Source organism: Homalodisca vitripennis, chromosome 1 (assembly GCF_021130785.1).
Source record: "Homalodisca vitripennis isolate AUS2020 chromosome 1, UT_GWSS_2.1, whole genome shotgun sequence".
Lineage (NCBI taxonomy): Eukaryota > Metazoa > Arthropoda > Insecta > Hemiptera > Cicadellidae > Homalodisca > Homalodisca vitripennis.
This window is the reverse complement of record NC_060207.1, coordinates 193,125,596-193,147,136: the sequence shown is the minus strand read 5'-3', so window position 1 is coordinate 193,147,136 and position 21,541 is coordinate 193,125,596. Positions and strand designations below refer to the sequence as shown.

Genomic DNA, 21,541 nt, shown 5'->3' with positions numbered 1-21,541 from the left:
AAAAATAACAAACAGTGAAACAAGTTCATAACATCATAAGTTATTAAATAAATCCATTGATTATAAAACATTAAAAAATTAGAAAATTCCGTCTATTTTAGACAGGATGATTAACCTTACATTAACCTAGTATATCATATATCTTTCTCTAATTGGAGAGAGATTGTACAATGGCCGTATGTAGCGAACAAGCAGTATCCCAGGGTAAAGGAACTTGCATCTGGGGCTGCAATCAAACTAGTTTCGCCACCTGATTTTAGGTTGCGCCTGGTTTTTATTTAACTGTTTGTCACAACACGGTATCGTGAATTACACTGTAGACGAAATTATCCTGAATGCATATAGACTGTTTTGCCGTATATTAAAATATTGTATTCTTTTGCAGGAGCAGTACATCCCTCGAGTGGTTGCCATGACCTCGGGTTTCACAAACGATGACATGGAACAAAACCTCTTTACCATAACGGGAGACTATCAACAACCGTCCTCGTCCAGTCAGAGCCACCAGTTTGATAAACCATCTCCACGACCACACGGTGGGAAGCGGATGCCTGTTTCCGCAAAAAGGATTTCTAGAAACGACCCCCCGCCCGCGACCGTCAACGACGACGAACAGTCGGACAAGGGAGAAGAGTTCCAGTCGCCGGTCGCTCCTTCGGACGATCGAGAGAAAGATAGAAACGGAAAGAAGAAAAAGCGTTCGTCCAAAGCTCGTTCTTTGTCTTCCTCTTCGTCGTCGTCGGCTGAGAGATCGCCCTCACCCAAACGGAAGAATCAGCGTTCGCACGAGAGATGTAAGAGCCGGTCGAGGTCCTCGGCCCGGTCTCCCGCAGTCTCACCGACGCGTCCCCGGGAGTCTTCCGACAAACGTCGTTGCAGAGACAAGGCTGTAAGGACCGGTGCGAACACTCCGAAACAGACCACTTCAAAAGGAACCCGCCCACAGCAACCGCCGACCCGCCCGCAGCATCCACCGAAAGCGACCGACATTGTGACCAATGAGCTGTTCGAGACGATGCAGAACCGCAGACCGGATCCCGCCCCGAGAGCCGCATCGCTCGTCTCCGACATGTCGTCGGTGTCCACCACCACTCACAGGCGCCCGAGGCCGCCGCTCGATCTGGAGAGTTGCCTGCTAGATACCTTGCGAGGCAAGCAGCTGTGCACCAAGACCATCATGGCCATGAAGACATTGGTGAATACCGTCAAAAACTGTGAGCTCGTCGAGGCGACCAGGTCTATAATCTACGTGAGTCCCGACTACCCGACCTTCGACCCCCACAACTACCTGTTCTGTGGCAAAGCGCAATCGTTCGGCTACGACTACCAGACGCTGTACCACAACCTACATCTTCGCGAGAGGTCACTGACTCACGCATTGCAACCCGGCTGCAAACGGGATCCGCAGAAAATGTCCCTGGACCTGGTGTTCCGCAAGGCGCTGAAAGAGATCGCGGAGGAGCTGCACGAGATCGATCCCGAACCACTGGTGGTGTCACTGGAGAACCCCATGTTCATCAGCGGCCGGTATCTGGAGCTGAGACTACTAAAGAAATTGGGAGAATTCTACAGGGTCCAGTGCAACGGCCTCGACTTGAGCAAGTACCTCACCCAGTCGTCCGTCGACAAGACGTCTCCTCTCAAGCAGTACGTGGACGGCAGTCGTTGCGAGCAGTACGTGCGAGTGTTGCACGACCGCTACGAGCTGAAATCGGGGGCCGATTTGATCAACACGAAAGCCGAATCACTCATTATGCCATCGTCCATGAGAGTGTGGACCGACGTGGAGACGCAGGCGTCCACCTCTCTACGGATGTACAACAACGTCCAAACTCTCTTCGAGAAGACCAACACAATTAACAACGCCAACGCCAAAGGCGCCGACGACATCGTCTCGTCAAGCATGAGATTCATCAACACGTACGCCAAGCACATGGGCCATTTCATGAAAGTGCACCAGCAGTTCTTGGCTCAGGCCCTGAATGCCAGTGAACTGTTCACGTGGATGTGCTTCGGCATCACCACGGACGAGGCGTTGGCGGGAAACGGCATCATGGCCGCGAACTACGCGATGGCGAATCAACTCCAACTCGGAGAATCAATGCATCTGTTGGAACTACCCCCTGGCCTGTATGATCAGAGAGCAGAGATAGGGACAGCACAGGTGTCCACTCCCGTTACATTTGTACAACATCATACGGACACTCTTCGAGAAGGCCAACAGCAAGCCGCCGTCGAAGCTTCGGCGGAAGTGTTAAAACCCAAAGGGATAGAATTTGGACGAGCACCACTTAAGTTTTAACGTATGTTTAATAAATATTCTTTTGTACAACTACTACTTTTTCATTGACCTGTGTGCTATACTCCTTCCTTAGAATGCCATATTTTATAAAAATGCGCGTAATATATTGATTAATACATTTCATGTTTTAAATCATAAAATAACTGAGATATACACACATATAACGAAAGGTTTCACTGCAAGAGAATATATTTATATATCCGATGAACGGGTAACCGATGGACAGAAATTGCTGAACGAAAAGTATACCAAAGAAATAGAATGAACCCATTAATCGAGGGGATGGATTTATATATCCCAGGTAGCCAACGAACAGAAATTGCTGAACGTAAATTATATCAAAGAAGTAGAATGTAAGGAGAACCCATTAATATGTTACAAGATTCTCAGTATAACTCTACCTACTACTGAGTATTTTCGAGTAGTGGAAGTGGTCATTCCAGAGTAATAAAATGGAATAATTTTATGTTTAGTTTTACTCATTTGTTCTGTATAATAATAAATGTTCTTTATTACTACAAGTAGTACATATACGTGTGCACTATAGTTTATAATATACTGGTAATCTGCAACACTGATAGCTGATAACTTATAGTGTCGTATTGAGATTGGTTTCTCTGTAAGAATAATTTATGCCCAAAAAGGTAACGAGGGAGATATAATAAAACGAGACAGTGAACTATTTAAAACACGGTTTAATAATATCCAATCATTCTGACAGTACAATCCCTTCTATCGAGGTAGTGTTATGAAATCTACCTCCACCACGTACACGGAGTTGGGGCGTGCTCCGGTCAGATCTAGAAAACACTTAGCGCTCTTTGGCATAGTGTTTCCCTGCATCTGATATATGTTCTCCGATACGAGCGGCACAAAAGGCATGACGGGTAGTTTTCTTTGTCCCGTCATCCTGTTCGATAATAAACGTTCTTTATTACCGAACAGGTAATGGTGTCGTATCCAGTTTTTCTATACTTCGTATATATGCTTGCGGCTGAGCCGGAAGAAATTTGTTCTGTCATACTGAGAGAACACGAAAGTATCGAAGGTCAGTAGTTCTGCCACGCTTACTGGTAACTGTGCTCTTGTGGTGCGCGATCCTCAGTCCCAACACTCCTCCACCTCTTTCGGCGTGGTGGGCACCTGGTGGCGGCTTGGCAGAGGCGGCCCCGGGCAGACTATCAGCTCCGTTGTCCATTTCGCTCCTCCTCTGAGTCTCGTCGGACATTTGGCCTCGTGTAAGAGTGTTTGCGGCTGTGCTTTCAGAAATGTGTTCTGCCATATTGACAGAAGACCAGACTTTCTAACCTCAGTAGTTCTGCCATGGTAACAGAAATAATTCCACGGTCACGCCGCTTATATACCATCCGGTTGAGGAAAGAAAAAAAAACAAGCAATCCTGACGGATCGGGTACACAGAAATAGGTGCATGCATACCGTAAGCAAACTCCATGTCGGTTTTCATAGTTAACAGTTTAAACAACACCAACTCTGTTCCGATCAAGAAAATTATTCTAAACATCGCGTTTGACAAAAACACGACAGCATAAAAGATAACATCGGTACGGATCCCGGTAGAATTCTACCGCTCGGAACGAGTTGGAGACGGCGGTTGATTTTGTTAGTTGAAAGGTTGCTATTTTGCATCACTTATGAAACATTAACAAGATGCTAACTAATTTGCAATTCTTATAGCAATTCCAAAGGTACTTCTTCAACTAATTCATCAACGTAGAAGGGTGCACGACTACTTTAAAGGTACGCTTGCAAAAACCGGGATTAACAAACAAACAGCTGATACCTCTCAACTGTGAAAGTATCTCAATCTTGGATACTGAAATAATATGTACCTGATACGTCTATTCCTGTTTGAAAAAATATTATAGTGCTCCATCATATTACATCATAAATTCTTTCACTATCAAGGCTAGTCCTTTCATATTGGTCTCTGAAGTTGTATTATAGCAAGGAAATATATTCAAAGACCTGTTAAATTTAATAAAATATTTTGTGTGTTAACTATATAGTTTAATCAATATTTTCAATTTTGTTACATTTATAGTCTTGAAAACATACTGAGAGATTGATAGTAGCATCACTTATCTCTACATTTTCTGCAACCGCTGTTTAGCACTGAGTAAGAAAATATCCAGATAAGATAATACAAGTTTTTGTGAAAATAAACTTTAAATTTTAGCAAAATATGTTAATTATCCTGTGCTTGGTCAGTACTGTGACGCTAATATAAAGGACAAAGTCACTAACTAACTTACTATAAGCTTAAATAAAGTCGGTTATAAAACCAATCTTAGTTATCTTGAGAGAAATAAGCTTTTCCTTGCCCTGTATACATATTTTCTTGATCGGGATAGAAGACAAAATTATGGAAGAAAAAAATGCTAAGGCAACATTAAATTACAATGGCCATATTTAATGTTACGATATTACAATTTTGACAGATTTTCTTTCTCGTGCCAACAAGGCTACGTCGGCGTTGGAAATATAATTCACTCGAACAAGTAGTACTCGAGCATATGTAAAGCATACGAAATTGCAAGGCAATCCGTGAGTAACTTTTAGTGATATGATAAATTCTGTAATAATAATAATTCATTTCAACTTCTTTTTCATGCAGGATACCTCCAGGAAACTGTATGCTTTATTTTACAACTTCATAAATGATATGTTTTGCAATACTACATATTACAACCAAAGAAAATTGAGTTTTATTAATTTTCATTTTATTAGCGTGTCAGTAATTAAATAGTTTTACCTGAGATTCCGTTTTTATATACTTACCGTGATAACTTATTATTCGATTCAATTCATCTATTGACATTATTTTGATCAAGTAACAGGATTCGCTGAGGTTGCATAAAAAATGTCAAATATATGTCTCATTTCATTTTGAAGATAAGCTGTGGACAAACAGACAGACAATCATACAAAATAGAGTTTGACGCGAAAATTACCTAACACAGAACTCGTTCTTGTATAAATGAACATTAATGCAAAATGTCAAGGCTTCATATGAAAATATCTTTCTTGGCCTATCTTCCAGATAATACATTCAAATTTTTTTTAAGTTAATGGGGTTTCATGTCAGTGTGGTATCTCAACACATATTATATAGGTTACATGTGTTAATATGTTACATATTTGAATCTCTTATAGGTGTATTGAGTTTTTTTTTTTTTTATTTATGTTAATATTTTCCCGTTTCTATCACGATTACCCATATGACCAATGTAGTCTAAACATATTCGGTAACGTTTACCCAATTCCCATGTAGCACTGTTAAATTTAACAGTGTTCATCATAATAGCTTCATGGCACAATTTTAAGTTTGTAGGTTAGTTCGTTGTAGGACAGATATACAGATAAACAGACAGATAAACTGACAAATACATTCTTTCCAATCTCACAAGTTATAGGCATCGTTAAAGCTCAGCCGATGAAATGTGTATTGTTATATGTTATTCAAGTAAATTTTTGAGTTTTTGTTTTGGGCATTAAGTCTAAACACACACACACACACACACACACACACACACACACACACACACACACACACACACACACACACACACACACACACACACACACACACACACACACACACACACACACACACACACACACACACACACACACACACACACACACACACACACACACACACACACACACACACACACACACACACACACACACACACACACACACACACACACACACACACACACACACACACACACACACACACACACACACACACATATATATACAGTTTAGAGATACATCGTACCAAAACGGCCTCTTTAATTATTGATTTAGTTAAATGAAACTGAAAATACACATATACTTATACAATCACTGGGTAATGCATTAGTGTCTATTAGCCGCACCCTTCATACATAATTTTCAAGAAAGAAACCTGGATGGACGCTTTTTGATAAGGGTGGAATGAAAATTAAACTTTCCACATTTTACTTGTGTACTATTCTATTAATCTACATGAGACATTATGTATCATAAAAAAACCTCTTGAGGTTTTGCATATGAGTTTACCTTGAAGATATGGCACAGTTGCAAAATGAATTTGTTAATGTATGAAATACAAATGAGTGTTTTTCTTGTATATCATGTATACACCATGAGTGTATCATACTCTAAAGTGATCGTACACACTTATACAATGACAGATTTCGTATATGAAAGTACCTTTGGAACTGCTAAAAATTACTAAATAGTTGATATTCTGAACATTTTTTATATCTATAGTTGTGTTCTTATTATTTGTCTTGTTTTGAACAGACGCCAATCTGTTGATATTAAAGAAAATCACAACATTATTTCAAACGTTTCTCTTCATCTGCAGAATATTTTGAATATAAAATCAAATAATAAATACATGTAACAACCAAAATGTACGTACTGTATTAACGAGAAATCGTAGAAATTTCCGATTCTCAGTGCAAGTTGTTTGTAACTTCTCAAGAGACCTACTCAAGGAATAGAACAAAACTAACGTCACTGTGTCGTTGATAAGTTTTTATTGAGTCAACTTGTCACTTGATTTGTTTTGAAGTATTTCTTTAAGGACACACAAGTAGTCTAACTGCATTGTCATACTGTACAGGCAGTCCTTGGTTACTTCATTTCACGTCTAAGTTTTACAATTCACCTCATGAGGAATAATTGCTAACACTATACAATTCTTGAAAAGTTTTGGGCTTAATTTGGAAAACCTTCTTCTGTCAGTATACCGACGTTGGGCTTGAAAATGTACATAACCATTAAATCGGCCTTGAAAGACTAAAAAAATAAAGTTAATTTTTTCGGTCTTATATGGTAAATTATTATTATGCATTGGCACTCATGTTTTCATTGGTGTGGCCACATAAATATATCTCGGATTTTTTTTCCCTTTTCTTGGTACTTTTTTAGAATCAATAATTGATCTATAGAAACCACGTACTCTATATCTTCTTTTTATTTGTCAAAATACAAATCTACTTTGCTTGAACCTCTATTAGCATTTTTTATAGATAGTTAACCTCAATATGTTTTCTAACCAATAATATACAATATAAGAATATGATGCCGTAATACGCAGTAACGAGGTGGAGAATACATCTCAGACCAATTCTCGTCACATGAGCTCTAACATCATTAGCTGCTCCCTTATGTCATTAACCAGCAGTAAAGAGCTAAATAAGTAGTTAAGTTTGTTATCTAATTATCATATGAGCTATTCATTAACTATGCTTTGAAGGGATTGAAAGATTTGAATAATATATGGCACTTGTAGGAAGATTTAGATGTATAAAGTAATAATACATTATGCGATGGTATATTTTATTAAGATAGGAGGAATACACAACTCTACATGCCATGTAACAGGCTTCTCTGAGGCCGCATGCAAAATTTAAAATCTATTAAAATTTCAATTAGGCTACATGTTACTATGTCAAACATAAAAATGGCACATAATTGTACTCAGTTTCTTTAATTTTTATTTATTCTATTTTCTCGTTGCAATCATATTTATCCATGAGATTAATGGATAAATGTTATCTAACGCTCAGCCAAATTACGTGGAGTGATGTGACTCGTCATAAAAATCGATAATTGCTGTCTCTGGCAAGAAAGGCTTAGCTAATGCTCAGCTAACTAGAATATTTAACTGCCCGCATCAAAAAGATTAACCCCTGACTTCAAAATTTTAAGAGTTAACACATGAATGCCGATAGGAAATGTATTTATACACACAGTATGATATATATATATATATATATATATATATATATATATACGCATATTCAAAATTTGTGAAACAAAGTTTTTTGGTTATAAAGTGATTGATTTTTAGGGTGTAAACCCTATTTGCGATATTTGTTAAGACAGTGTTTATAATATATTGAACCTCAAACATTCTATTTACGCTTTCGTATGTTGACTATACACAGTAAAGAGTAAACTTTTTAATGCATAAAAGTCTGAATACAAAAATCGTGAACAAATGGATTTAAATAATCATATATATATATATATATATATATATATATATATATATATATATATATATATATATATATAGTATATATATAAATATTAGAAGCACATTTGGCACACCTAATGTGACTCATACTGAAGCGCCCCTTGCTGCAATAGCAGCTGGGACACCTAACCCAGCTGAATCATTGGAAATGGTATTACCTTCGGTCGTCTTAACTGAATGCAGCTTCATCTGAGGCCTTGATGTAAGCTGGAAAATACAGTGTCCCCAAGGTCATGTCATATTTTTAACTGTTTATAGCTACTCTGTTATTAATTATCGTAAGTCTATGAAACAGATGTAAATTAAAACAGCAACTTATCAAGTTTTGTTTTAATTAGGCGATATTTTCGTTCCTGTCATCTAATTATTTTACATTTAACATTTTTACGATAAAAGTCTTCATGGTAACTTTACAAATAAGAGTTAAATTTATTTTGTGGCTAGCAGTACAACGTGTGTGCTGTGTTTCATGAAGATCCCTCTAAGAGACTCAGCATTACATAAGTAGTTTAAAGAAACATTCAGTTTATTTGACAAAACTCGGACAGACAGGGTAGAGAAGGAGCTGAAACCATTGAGAACATTTAAAAAAGTCCAAAAGGTCTGTACAGAAACGTGGTCGTGAGTTGATTGTCCCTAAGTCTATAGTTTAAAAGGTTTTGAGAAAAAGAATTAAATTTAATGGCTATAAGCATAGCAGTATAGCATGCTTTGAAGCCTAGTGACAAAGTTAAAGGTATGACTTTCCTGCTGTTATTTCGTATGAAAATGGACTTGAAGAAATTTCATTGTCTTAGTTATCAGGCTACCTTTCCCTTTTCTGGAGTGGTGGTGTCCATGAAATATTTCAGTAAACTCGGTTGATTTACGCGTGAAATCAAAGAATCTTTGCACTGCTTACGGAGTGAGTGGATATTCTAGATTGGGAGTATGGGCTGCCTCCTTTTGGATTCAGGAGGGTGACTTTTAGACATTAATCTCAGTCTTGTCTACTTAGAAGAAGGGGAGAATATGTCAAAAGTTGCGATTCGTGATATTTCGGTCCTCGACATCAATATTACTGATTTAAGTGACACATCGGTTTTTTTCTGTACCCAGTGTAGGTTCTTCTGGAAGATATAAACCAGGCAGAAGTCATCCTTTCTTGGGATGCCACAAATTAAAAACATACAATTTTTCAAGATATACTCGTATGTTCCTTATACTTTTCTCAATAAAACTATTCTATTTTTAAGCAGTTTCTAGAGTTAAAATTTTACTATGCAGATTGAACATGATAGAAAATAGGCCAACACACTAAAGGAACGTCATGTATTATGTATAAGAGTTCAAATATATAAACGATTCTATATGCATAATAGAGCATTAACTTAAAAATGTTCTCTTCATAGTATATTTGAATGAGATAGAGTAGACAAAATGGAACGACCCAACAAATGAGATAAAGTACGCTACAATAAAAACTGTCCTCGTCCAGACACGTCGACAAATAACCCACATATGACATGAAACACACGCTCCAATTAGAGAATAAATTCATTTGAATGTGTTTTGTGTCATACATGTATCAATTAGGTAGAGCAGATGTGCCTGAAACTTGAACGAGACATGACTGTAATCTGTGCCAGACCTCATTGCACATTCTCCACACATGTGCTTTAGTGCCCATTATATTGTTAACTATATAGTCTATAGCTTGTAAACACCTTAAACAATTTGTAGGTTATTTTAACTATTATTTTTCTAGTCAGTTCAATAATAATCTTTAAGTAGTTCATACCTTTTCAACCAGCTTTTGAAAATTAACCTATGAGAGGTAAATAACCCAAAAGTTACTGTGTAAAATGTGAAAGTACTTTAAAAATGTTGGAATAAATACAAAATGTGGGAGAGATTTCCATGCTGATGTTCTATCGCTTAAGGTTGATATTCAACACATTAAAAAATTCTCAGTGGCCAATAACTTTAAAACGGTTATAGAAACCTATTCGAAATTTTAAAGGGCTTTCTTTGCTAAGAGATTTGCCTAATCGATAATTAGCCATGGTACTGTGTAACGAAATGTAATAGGAGTCTTCATTCAAGAAGCTAATAATTTTGAATACATGATGAATAGTTTCAATGAATATGGGATTAAAAATATATAGGTACTTTTAAATACTATATTTAATATAGGAACATACGATATCATATCATATGGTTTTCGAGTTATATTCGTATAATTCGAGTATTTTTGGGATTGAAAAACTTTTATTCAAATGTTTGCTTCAGATCCAAATCATTTAAAAGCAATCCGTTGACTGTTTTATTTATGTCCTTGAACATTGGATTAAAATTAAAATTAGCAATAAGATATTAAAAAGTGATACGTTAGAGTATAAATAATATTATAATTTTCATGAAAGTGCCCAATTTTTATTTACATAATTTAAATATTTATAAATTTATTGAAAATATTAGATTTACAGACACTAAAGGTTGTTAAACTATTATTTTGACTTTTCATTTCAGTTTCTACTTTGTAAAAAGGTGTTAGACGATATTCAAATAATAGAAATATGTTAAACCTACACCTAGTTATAATTATAAGAAAGTAGCTGTTGCCCGGGACTTTGCAAGCATTAAAAAAAATCTAAGTCCTAATTAGATATATATGATGGTGTCCTATGATATGTTCCAAACTTCAGTAAGTATACATCAGGTAAGTATTAAATAGTTTGCTGATTTATATTAGTGTTCACTTCTCTGTTTGTCTCTAAGCCACCGTATGAATATCACAATGTCTAGTTTTGACACATTAAGTATTGTGTACTTAATGTTTTATAAAATTACAATTTTTACTAATGTTTCAGCCTCAGTAAAACTTCAGCTGGAACATCAAAGAAAGTTTAAAAGAGCCAACAGAATTTAATTTCAATTTTAATGGCAGCAACATTTGTAACGTTACATAAGTACTATCACTATTTCCACATTCTAAGGTATTTGGAGAATATTTTACGATCATTCTCTTCATATAAACCTTCCATGGACTTTAAAGAATACTTCAAGAATTAACCAAATTGGTCCAGCCGTTCTTGAGGTTAGCGCTAAGCAATACATTTAGCGATTTATTTATATTTATAAGATAATAAATAACTATCGGATGTTTTATCCATAAGATGCAGTGGAATAATAAACCATGATGTAATGCTTTCAAGTAATTTAAAAATCCAAGGTTTGTAAGTTTAAATGAATCTTACTTGAAATTGATACTCAGCTTAAGACTGAAAGCACAAACTTGGCTACATTAATCCATTTAAAGCCTCTTATCCTTTAAAGTTTTCTCGTAAATGGACGCAATACTATCTCTTCTGACTAAACCTGCACAAGTGCATTGTAATATTTCTTTCTTCCTCCTTTAAAACACAATTTACAAGCATTATATTAAAAGGTATTTTCCTTGCAACCTTTATATTAAATCGTTCATCAAGGAATTTCAATTAAATTTGTATGTGATGCCACGTTTTTGTATTTGATACAATACATATCCTTAAAGGATAAGACATTTTGTTTTATTATGGTTCCTTTTTAGAAAAAGTATTTAATTTTATTGTGTAAATTTATATTAAAAAATGATGTAATATAATTTATTTATCACTTAGAGGACCTAATTAGCTAGGTTTATTATTAGTACATCACAGTTTTTGAGTTGCCATGTCAGGTTACAGATGTAAGGAGGTTGTTTGTGACTGGTAATTCTGCCTTGGGGACAGAAGAACTTGCTTATTTGATTTAGGCACCGTGAATTCTTTATGTGAGGCTAATCATAAAGAAATAAAAACTAGCCTTTGTGTAAAAAAATAATTTATTTGATTTTTGGTCGACAAAATTCATGTTAGGCGCTTCTTGACATGCTTCAAGGCACGTTTCATTTCTTTAGTGACAGGGCTCACTTCTATAGGTCAGGAAGTGTCAATAAATGGAACATGTTCTATTGGAGCTCGGCTAACCTCAGCCAACTTCATCAGGATCTTTAAATTCACAATGTTTTACTATTGGCTGTGCCCTATCAAGAATTGGACAATTGGTGCATAGCTTTTTAAGAAATCGAACTGACAGATTCTGTGAATTCTGACCATCACATTCGTATGCTTCAAAGATTTTTCATTTCATCACTCAATGAGATGGATGTGGGAGATGTGTGATTCCAACAAGGGGTGTCACAGCGCACAAAACCCGATTGTCAATGGCTGTTTTTTGTCCACACTTCCCAGAACGCCTTATCTCCATAAGGAGCGACCTCCATTGGCTTGCACTATCGCCTGATTTAGTCCCATGTGATTGTTTGTTAAAGGGGCTATTTGAAATCACTGGTCTATACTGATCGTTCCAAGAACCTGGCTCTACTGAAGAACAACATACGTCACGCTATCGACAATGTACCGGTCGATATTACGCAGGAAGCTGAAATTTCAGTCTAATTTAGCGCAGTGTAATATCAACAATGGACGCCATCTGTCTGGTGCCATACTTCAAACTAAGTAAATATAAACTTTAATGTTGTATCTGATGATAGATAAAGAATTAAAAACATATCTCCATTATTTTATTTTAAATGTTATTTCAAAATAAGCAAGTTCTTCTTCGTCATTATGTATCACCCCGTGATGCAGTAGATCCAAATGTATGGTGGTGGCGTCATCACCTGATGTAGTAGGTCCAACCTCATGATAGTGGCTTTATTAATCGCTGTTGCAACTTTCGAGAAGGAACAGTTGTTTGATACTAACAAAAAAGAGTACGAAATGGTTTTACACCGATACTTGCGAGCCACCCAGAAATAAAGATACCCAAAGATGACCCAAATGGTAGAGAGACGTTTATGGATATTGTATGGTGTAACAGTGACAAAGACTAAAACATTTAATCATAGTGATTCAGTTTAACTATGTTACGATCGTGATGGTAGTAAGGGGTCGAGTATTATGGGACATGAAAACTCAAATAAACTTTATCCTAATTTTAAAATTTAAATGAAATAAATAAACGTAAAGCTAACCTCACAGTAGATTAGTATAAACGTTTCAGTAATCCCATACTTCAGAGTCCACAGTTTCAAGTAAAACAAACTCCTCAGTTTAGCTCCAGATCAACTTCCTCTTAATGCAGCGCCTGGAATCTGACGCAGTCACATAATTGACTCCTGGAATCTGGAGTCGTGATTGTCTGAAGAGGTCGAAAAATAGTTGGCGACTAATTAGCTCAAAATTTACATGGTTTTGACATAAGAGACTACAATACAAAGAGATCTATCTGGTTTACTCTGCAGTCATCTAGTGTATATAGATGGTGTTCTCATTGCATTGTCTCATCAGGTGCGCAGGTGACATGAGATAATAAGAATACCACACAAGCAAAATCCCACGGATGAATATTCACCATCAAATAACTTATTCTTGTCTATGTATAAATTAATTTCTATGAAAAATTTTAATTCTACGAATGATAGCTTTTTCGAAATTTTTTACTACATGATATATTCACATTTTTGGGTTTAAAACTAAATCATTAATAAAATTCACACCAAGTTACTACATGTGCTAATGTATCTCATATTAAAACTTGTGTGCAATTTTATTTATCCTGTTATTTTCTTGTTGTTATCATGGTTAAGGCTAATACAAAAATTTTCCGTAACGCTCAGCGCAAATGGCAAGTCTAAAGGTTAGTTCCTTCTCTAAATGTCGTGCGAACAGTTAGACTGTCATAAATTAAATTTTCCAGCCCTTTCAATGATAGGCTTCGCTAACGCTCAGCCAATAACTATAATACTTTACATTGGAGTCAGAGTTGTACTAATACTGGTGACTTGCTGTCACATGTACGGCTAAACGTTTTTCGCATAAATGATTGTAACGATCGCCTCATAATCCATCTTCCACGTTTCTATATTGAAGTGCTCTTTTGTGCAGTGTACCATCAATCAACCTTTTCAAAATCGGTTTTAACGTAAGGGGGAGAAAAAAGTGACTTCTAGCTGTGGAGGACTCGTGTTTTAAATTCAATAATTCAAAATTCACAATTATGGTATATGTTACCCAAGCTTTACATATTGTAGAAGTTACAATAAGACAGGAGTTGGATAAAACAGTATATTTGCAAACCATGTATACTACAGGCAAGAGCCTCCAAATAGTGATGTGTGTCATAAAAATGCATTCAACATATTGTTCTTTACACAGACAATAAGGTGGATTACTACATAAGGAGACATTTCTTATGACACGTCACAAGTAATAGACTGGAAAAACTCCAGATGTACTGGAGAAATAAAAATTGTTCTGGAATGCGTATACGGAGTTTTTGTATTCCGAAAAACTACCAGTATATTGAGTACATGTAAATCCCATGAGAATAAATTATTATTATTTCAGTTATCAAAAAATATACCTTTTTCTGATTTTACTGCTTCAGCATTTCTCCATCCAATAACAATCTTCATAGTTATCTTTTAACATTGTACCTTTTATTATTAATCCTATCAGTATACCTATATATTTGATACTTTAACCATACTGTAACCAAATTTAACCACGACAATTTATTGAAATTTCCGGTTTGAAGAACGAGAGATAGCAGGTAAAACATACCCATCCTCTTAATAGCATGGGATAAAAAATCTCCTATTATTCAAGGGTTTGCTTTCAAAATTTCCATTTTTATCTGTTCACACCATATCACGAATTTAAAACGTTTTAACAATGAGGAGTGGCTATAAAAAATCCCCATCGCATAAAAAGCATGAAATAAAACATTATAACTTAATTAGAAACTTTTCTTGACTGCTGATATTTTTAACCGTTGCTTGTTTTAAAAGTTTAAGTGCAAAATAAACGCATTTTAGGAGTTCACAAGAGCAACAAACTCCAAAGATTTAAAAAAAACTCAGAGAAGAGTCTTTAATAAATATTTAAAGTTGAGAATTGGAACATTCTCCCTGCAAACAGTCCGAAACTCTAAGCTCCAAATAAACACCAACAGTAACAGAAGTACAAGTTTAGGAAACAGGAACAAATTTTAACATAGTGTTGACGTTTAGACGCGTAAAGTCTTGTTAACCTTAACAAATTACACGAATTATGCTATTCTTTATTATATATTTTAAGCAGTATTTCTTAATCACAAATAACTATCAAAGATCATGTTAACTATATGACATATTATATATGAAAACCATTTAGTTTAAGGCAAAAAAATGTTGTAGCTTGGAATGCAGCTTAGCTTGTTACTTTATACCTGTTTGGATTGCGTGGGACTAAGTACTTTACTATAGACTACGAGTAAGTTGAAGTCAAATCACTTTCGATAACATTATGACAATCTTCTAAAAGTACCAAACATATATTATTTTCTAAGTTGGAACAAGTAGATAGCTAGAACCGCGGAAGTCACGTTTATTTCTTATTATTCCATATCCCTCCCATAACTAGTCATTTGCTTTTGTTCCAGTCATGATGCTTGGAATTCTGCATACTACTTTGACTAATTATTGCCTTGTTCGTCTATGAGAGCGCAAATTTTGGTGTTGACCTTGAGGCATTCTTTAATTTTTTTTTTACAAATATTTGATTTATCTATAGTTATTTGGTTATTTGGTTATTTATATGATCAAATTAAAATGTTTATTACTTTCTAAATACAGTAACTGTTTTAAACCAAAATAACGAATAACTGAAATTAAACTTATCACAGTGAGAAGTTTGTATGAATGAATTAACATGAATGCTATTGCAAAATTCCACTGGGATTTTTTAAAATAGTTAATGATTTATCATTAACTAGCCATACTGACACATTTTAGACGTTTTTAAATTAACACAATATATGTGAACAATAACCTAATTAAGTCATTTCTGATATATAATTAATAAAGACTAGATTTATATTGCTTTAAATAACAATATAATGTTTTTTTTTTTTAAATACAACGTAATAAGGTGAGATTGGTTCTGAGTTCAGTAACAATACTACGAGTACATTAAAAAATGTTGTTAATAATATGTTGTTATTTTTAAAATAATGCGAATATTTTAGCAAATCTCTTCATGTTGAATGTTTCCATTAAATCTTTAGAGTCCAATGCGACAATCAACTTTAAAATTCTACTATTGAAAGTCTCTGCAGGAATAGTGACTTAAAAAGATACTTAAAGTGTTTAAGTTTAAGTTTTGTGTCTTTTAAGTAGTTTTAAATAAATCTGAAAAATTATCTAACCGAAACAATTATTGAAATGGACAATTTATTAGATAAAATTACTATAAACCAATTCGCATAAATGGTTTTCTCCAATTAGTGAACTCAGGAAAGACTATCAACAAAAGTAGATTATTCGCAATTTTAAAGAAAATTATCTCCAAATTGAGACTTGTAGATGCATGTACGCAACACCACAAAATCAGTAATCTTAGTTTTCATTTAAGTATGAAAAATAAAAAAAAGTATCTTTTTTAAAAACGTACTTTTGCCCAGCAATTGATTACGTAGTTTGGTACCTGCTAGGCTTCAATTACAGCTATACGAGGATTTCAGTGGCAGACTTTTATATGAGGTGCATTTAAGTAAACGAAGTTATAGTTAGATCTTCACCTAAAAACTGACACATAAGAATCACCGATTTTATAAATTTATAAAACACGTAACTAATTGTAATAAATTATAATCTATTGGCATTGCTTCAAATCTACAATTCAACCTAAACAAATAACAAGAAACTAAAATAAATAAAGATAAACTTGGCTAAAAATAATAACGAGAAACTCGTACTTATAAAAACTCGTACTTCTACACTGATATAACACCGTGTTTGCTCTTTTGCCAGTTTTTATAAAATCAACACTTTGTTAAAATATTGGGTTTTAGACCTCCAATCCAACATTCTGCACCTAACTAAAAGAATGTTTTTCATCTATACTAACTGAAGCAATTTTGGACAATTAAAATTAAAAAATTACATTAAACATTTGTATTATTTTAAAACAACTTTACATAATAAGTATCGATAATCTAGTTATTGATTACTAAAAATATCGATGATGAAATCAGTTGCTTAGGGGCACTTCGTAACAAAATCTATCTTATTTTCAAATGCATCAGAGTTCTGAGTCCCTACATTTCAAATCGCGTTGTTAAATATATAAGATAAATGGGTATATACTTAAGGAGGTACAATAACATATGAAATCGTAGAAGGATCTATCATACAGTCAAATAATGTTCAGAACTGACTTCTGAAAAGTAAATGAACACGTACCAAACTAATGAATATGTACCTTAACGCTTCACCTAACACCCACAAGAGCAATATACGGTTACATTCTTGTGGTGGCTTGTTTCATTACAGTTATGCCTTAATGTTCATACTATACAAAGAACTTTAAATGGAAATCTTATGTATCAAGTTAATAAAATAAAAGAGATTATTTCAATGTCCAGAGTAGAATCATGGTGCAATTGAATTGACTGACAGCTCTAACATTAATCAACTATTCACTGAAAGAAAAGTTAAAATCCTGAGAAGTCAATTCGAAGTGGAACTTAATCAAAATGTCATCAGTCTCCGGTGAATGCAGTTGCTTGACATTCAGTCTGTCGTCCACTCCAAGAAAACTTTACTGTATTAGGACTTTGATGGCTTAAAGATATAAGATATAACTTGTGATCAATGGAGGGGAAAATGAAAAATATAAAAGTTTATATTTACTGTGTAGTACTTACTTGATGGGGATCAAACTCAATCTCAACACAAGCTCCCTTAATTGAGATGCACATACTGACTGTTATACCAGTTTAAGAAAATTGAGTTTTTGATTTTATTTTAAGTTTTTTCTTAGGTTAAATCTGTATACATAAAACGCTATGGTGAAATACACGTTTTAGGAATGCTCCCTTATTTTAATTTTGTTTCCATTTCTAGTCTCAAAAGCACAGAGTAAGCTTGATAGTAACAACGCTTTTATTTCAATATTTTCTGCAGCCACTGTTCTTCTTAATCTGTGCAACAAAATAGTCTCAACTGTGGCATAAAAAAATATTATACCGGAGTAAATTACAATGACTATAATATACACTGTTTGACAAATCTTCTTGATCGTGGCAAGGCAAACACAACATTAGCGTAAGAAATATAATTCACTCGAATCATAGAAGTGCTCTTATACATGTAAAGAATACACAATTGAGTGCAAAGCTGTGGGTAACTGATAGTATTACATAAGTATAACTCTGAAATAACTGAGAATATCAAGAACATCAATTTCGCAAATAAGAAGAATGTAACTTTCGTCTCTTTTGGATGAGACGTGTGAAACATGTATGTTTAGTTTCCATTATCCTGATTATAACACTAACATTCCTTAAACTCATTTGCCTAATTAAATATTTGCCTAATTTTATTTATTTAGATTATTATTACTGCTATTTATCCGTTAAGTGGTAAATTACTTAAAATATCTTTTATCTAATGTTTATGAGAAAGGAAGCTTAAACAGGCCAAACCATTTGCTACTTGAGTTCATATGTATTTTTCAATTCTTTATAGGCACATTAAAATGTCTGGAATTAACTACCATCGATCGAGCGTGTTTGGATGTTATCTTCATGAAAGGCAGATGTTGAAAAGTATTTAATTGAACGAATATTCTAATCAATTAACCAATTAAGTAATTAGTCCAATAATACATCTAGCCTTTCAAGGAATTTTGCGCCGGAAATCAGTTTATTTAACTTTCATAAAAAGTGAATTTTTGTGCTTGGCTCTGCGAAAAAAGGTTTTCCATTTGTATGTATATATTTTTATCATCAGGTAGTCCAGTTTTTAGTCGTCACACTCTAGTAACTTCAAAACGTTTGATGTGACCAAGATGTGATTTGCTATTTTGTTTGATTTTTTACATATTGTTTGTTTGTCTAAGTACATTGCAATTAAACCAGATAACAACTGACTTCAATAGTAAAAAATTAAAAAATAAATCACTCCTAAAATCTATATGAAAGTCTCTAGAGTTTACTAAGTAACTTTAGTAAAACTCTATGGTAACGTCATTTATTGAAAGCCAAGGCGACACAAATCGATGCCATATTTAAAAAAAAAATGTGTATGTATAAAGTTACTTTCAATGTTATACATTACCACATTGCAGTCCTTACAATTACATAAGTAGACAGTTAAATAAAATCCAAGCGTGTATTAAATTACATCATAATACGACAATGCAGCTATTAATGAATGGAGTAAAATATATTTACACAGTACAAGAACTTGGAATGAACATTGAATACAGTATCCGTCGTTAAGTATTGAATAGCATATACTCGTACTATGTATTTATATAATAGGTTATACCCTATACTATGAAGGTATGCATTATAAATGCAGTTAAGCATATCTCACATATAATACTTGTATTATTGAATGTACATTCCGTGTTTTTAATAAATTTGTCTTTAACTTGTTATATAACGTGGCGTTAATTTTTTTAGAGAGGAGGGGAGGAATAACATACTTTTCAGTTTAGTTCAAATGTGTCAACTCGGTGTCACGTATCAGTTTCGGATGATTTACAACTTCCCTAAACAAACATAATTTTTATGTTCCCCTTATTTATGATGCATTTTACTGTTTTTAAAAGTCGACTTAATTAATTAATTATTAATTATAAAATGTCTATAATTTTTTTTACTTATTAGTGGTTATGATTTGTACTTTGTAATTAGGACGTGAATTGCCCTCTCAGGAGGGTTCAATTCTGGCTGTAAGTGTCGAGTATAGTGGGGTACAAGCGTAGATATAGTCTACCGCACGGTAGATCGAAAGGTATAGTCTACGGAGATGGCTGTTGGAGATGATAGGGCTCCTTAATTGTAGGACTGTTGCTAGCCTAGACATAAGGGCGTACCATCCGCTGCCTTCTTTGACTGGACAGACTGGTACAGAGCTGGCCTCTCCTTCTACCTAGGCGACATGACATAATTCCGGAATTCACTTCTTATGGATCTTGACAGGAGGGGGCCCATACAATTACTTTACCCATCCATAATATCCTGTCACTCCAGAAGCAGTGCAAAGGTAATAAGACTAAGGGGAATTTCTCACATTCTTGTCCTTAGAAAAAAAAGTTTATTGTCACCAAATAGGAAATATGTTATTTTGTCAGAAAACGTGTAAGCATGGCCTATTAATATTATTATTTCACTGCACCTTGACCAAGCAATACTGTTTAAAAAGTTAAATTTTAAAATGAGACTTTGAAATCTGATCACAATACAAACTGTATATATTTCGACGTGAAAATGATACTTGGATGTCAAACATATATTCAGCGGTTTATAGTTCAAGGTTGGAACGGCCACAAAAGAGAAATTATTCATTTAAAACATTTTATCAGAAGGAGGTTGATAGGATTATTTCACGCCCACCACGTCTTGTTGAACGACCTTGCAGGTCACCCTTTGTGACTTATGTAACCAGGCCAGCTCGTTACTATGTATAGGCTTGTGCGTGCGCGAGTGTGCAACTTAGGTGGGCTCCGTACTCGAGAGACACGCCCGGCGCGGCGGTGGCAAGTCATTGTATTACCACCCGACCACCGGCCATCGGAATTGTGAATGAAATAGAATATGGAAACAGTGCTAGTATACAATTTGTCTGGTACAGATACGAATATCTATAACGAAGTATATAGTTATAGCCACGTTAGAGTCTTAAATAGATAGATTTTATTTAAAGTACGTTCTGTAGATTCAAACACAAATAACAGATTAAAAAATTGGAATACTCATAAATCTCATATTCTTGAATCATTTGTGAAATCATTCAGTGGACTTTTTATATTTTGATAAACATTGTTTGTGGTTCTGTTTTTAATTTACATGCCGAATTTTAATTCGAATGCATCTTCTATTTTAATTAATCCTTCTCTTAAACTACTCTGAAATAACTTTCTAGCTATACCACGTACACCTTTAATGTGGCCATATATAGATTGATCTTTAGTAGTCTGCTATTAATATTACTGCAGTTGACGTATTAATTGATAAGCTATTGGAATGAACAGAGAAATGATAGGGTGCCCCGAAAAGTACTAATTTAAAAATGTACTATTTACTAAGCATGTTCTTATTGTGGAGCCGCGAAATGT

At 34.5% G+C, this 21,541-nt stretch overlaps 1 protein-coding gene across 1 annotated transcript in view; it reads left to right on the top strand.

Moving 5' to 3' along the window:
* The window catches only part of LOC124352962, a 35,309-nt gene extending 32,977 nt beyond the window's left edge, over positions 1–2,332 (top strand). The window contains exon 2 of the mRNA XM_046802719.1: positions 386–2,332. Coding sequence (XP_046658675.1) covers positions 413–2,302 — 1,890 coding nt within the window. The 5' untranslated portion in view covers positions 386–412 and the 3' untranslated portion in view covers positions 2,303–2,332. The remainder of the gene's footprint in view (positions 1–385) is intronic.
* The last annotated feature ends 19,209 nt before the right edge of the window (positions 2,333–21,541 follow it).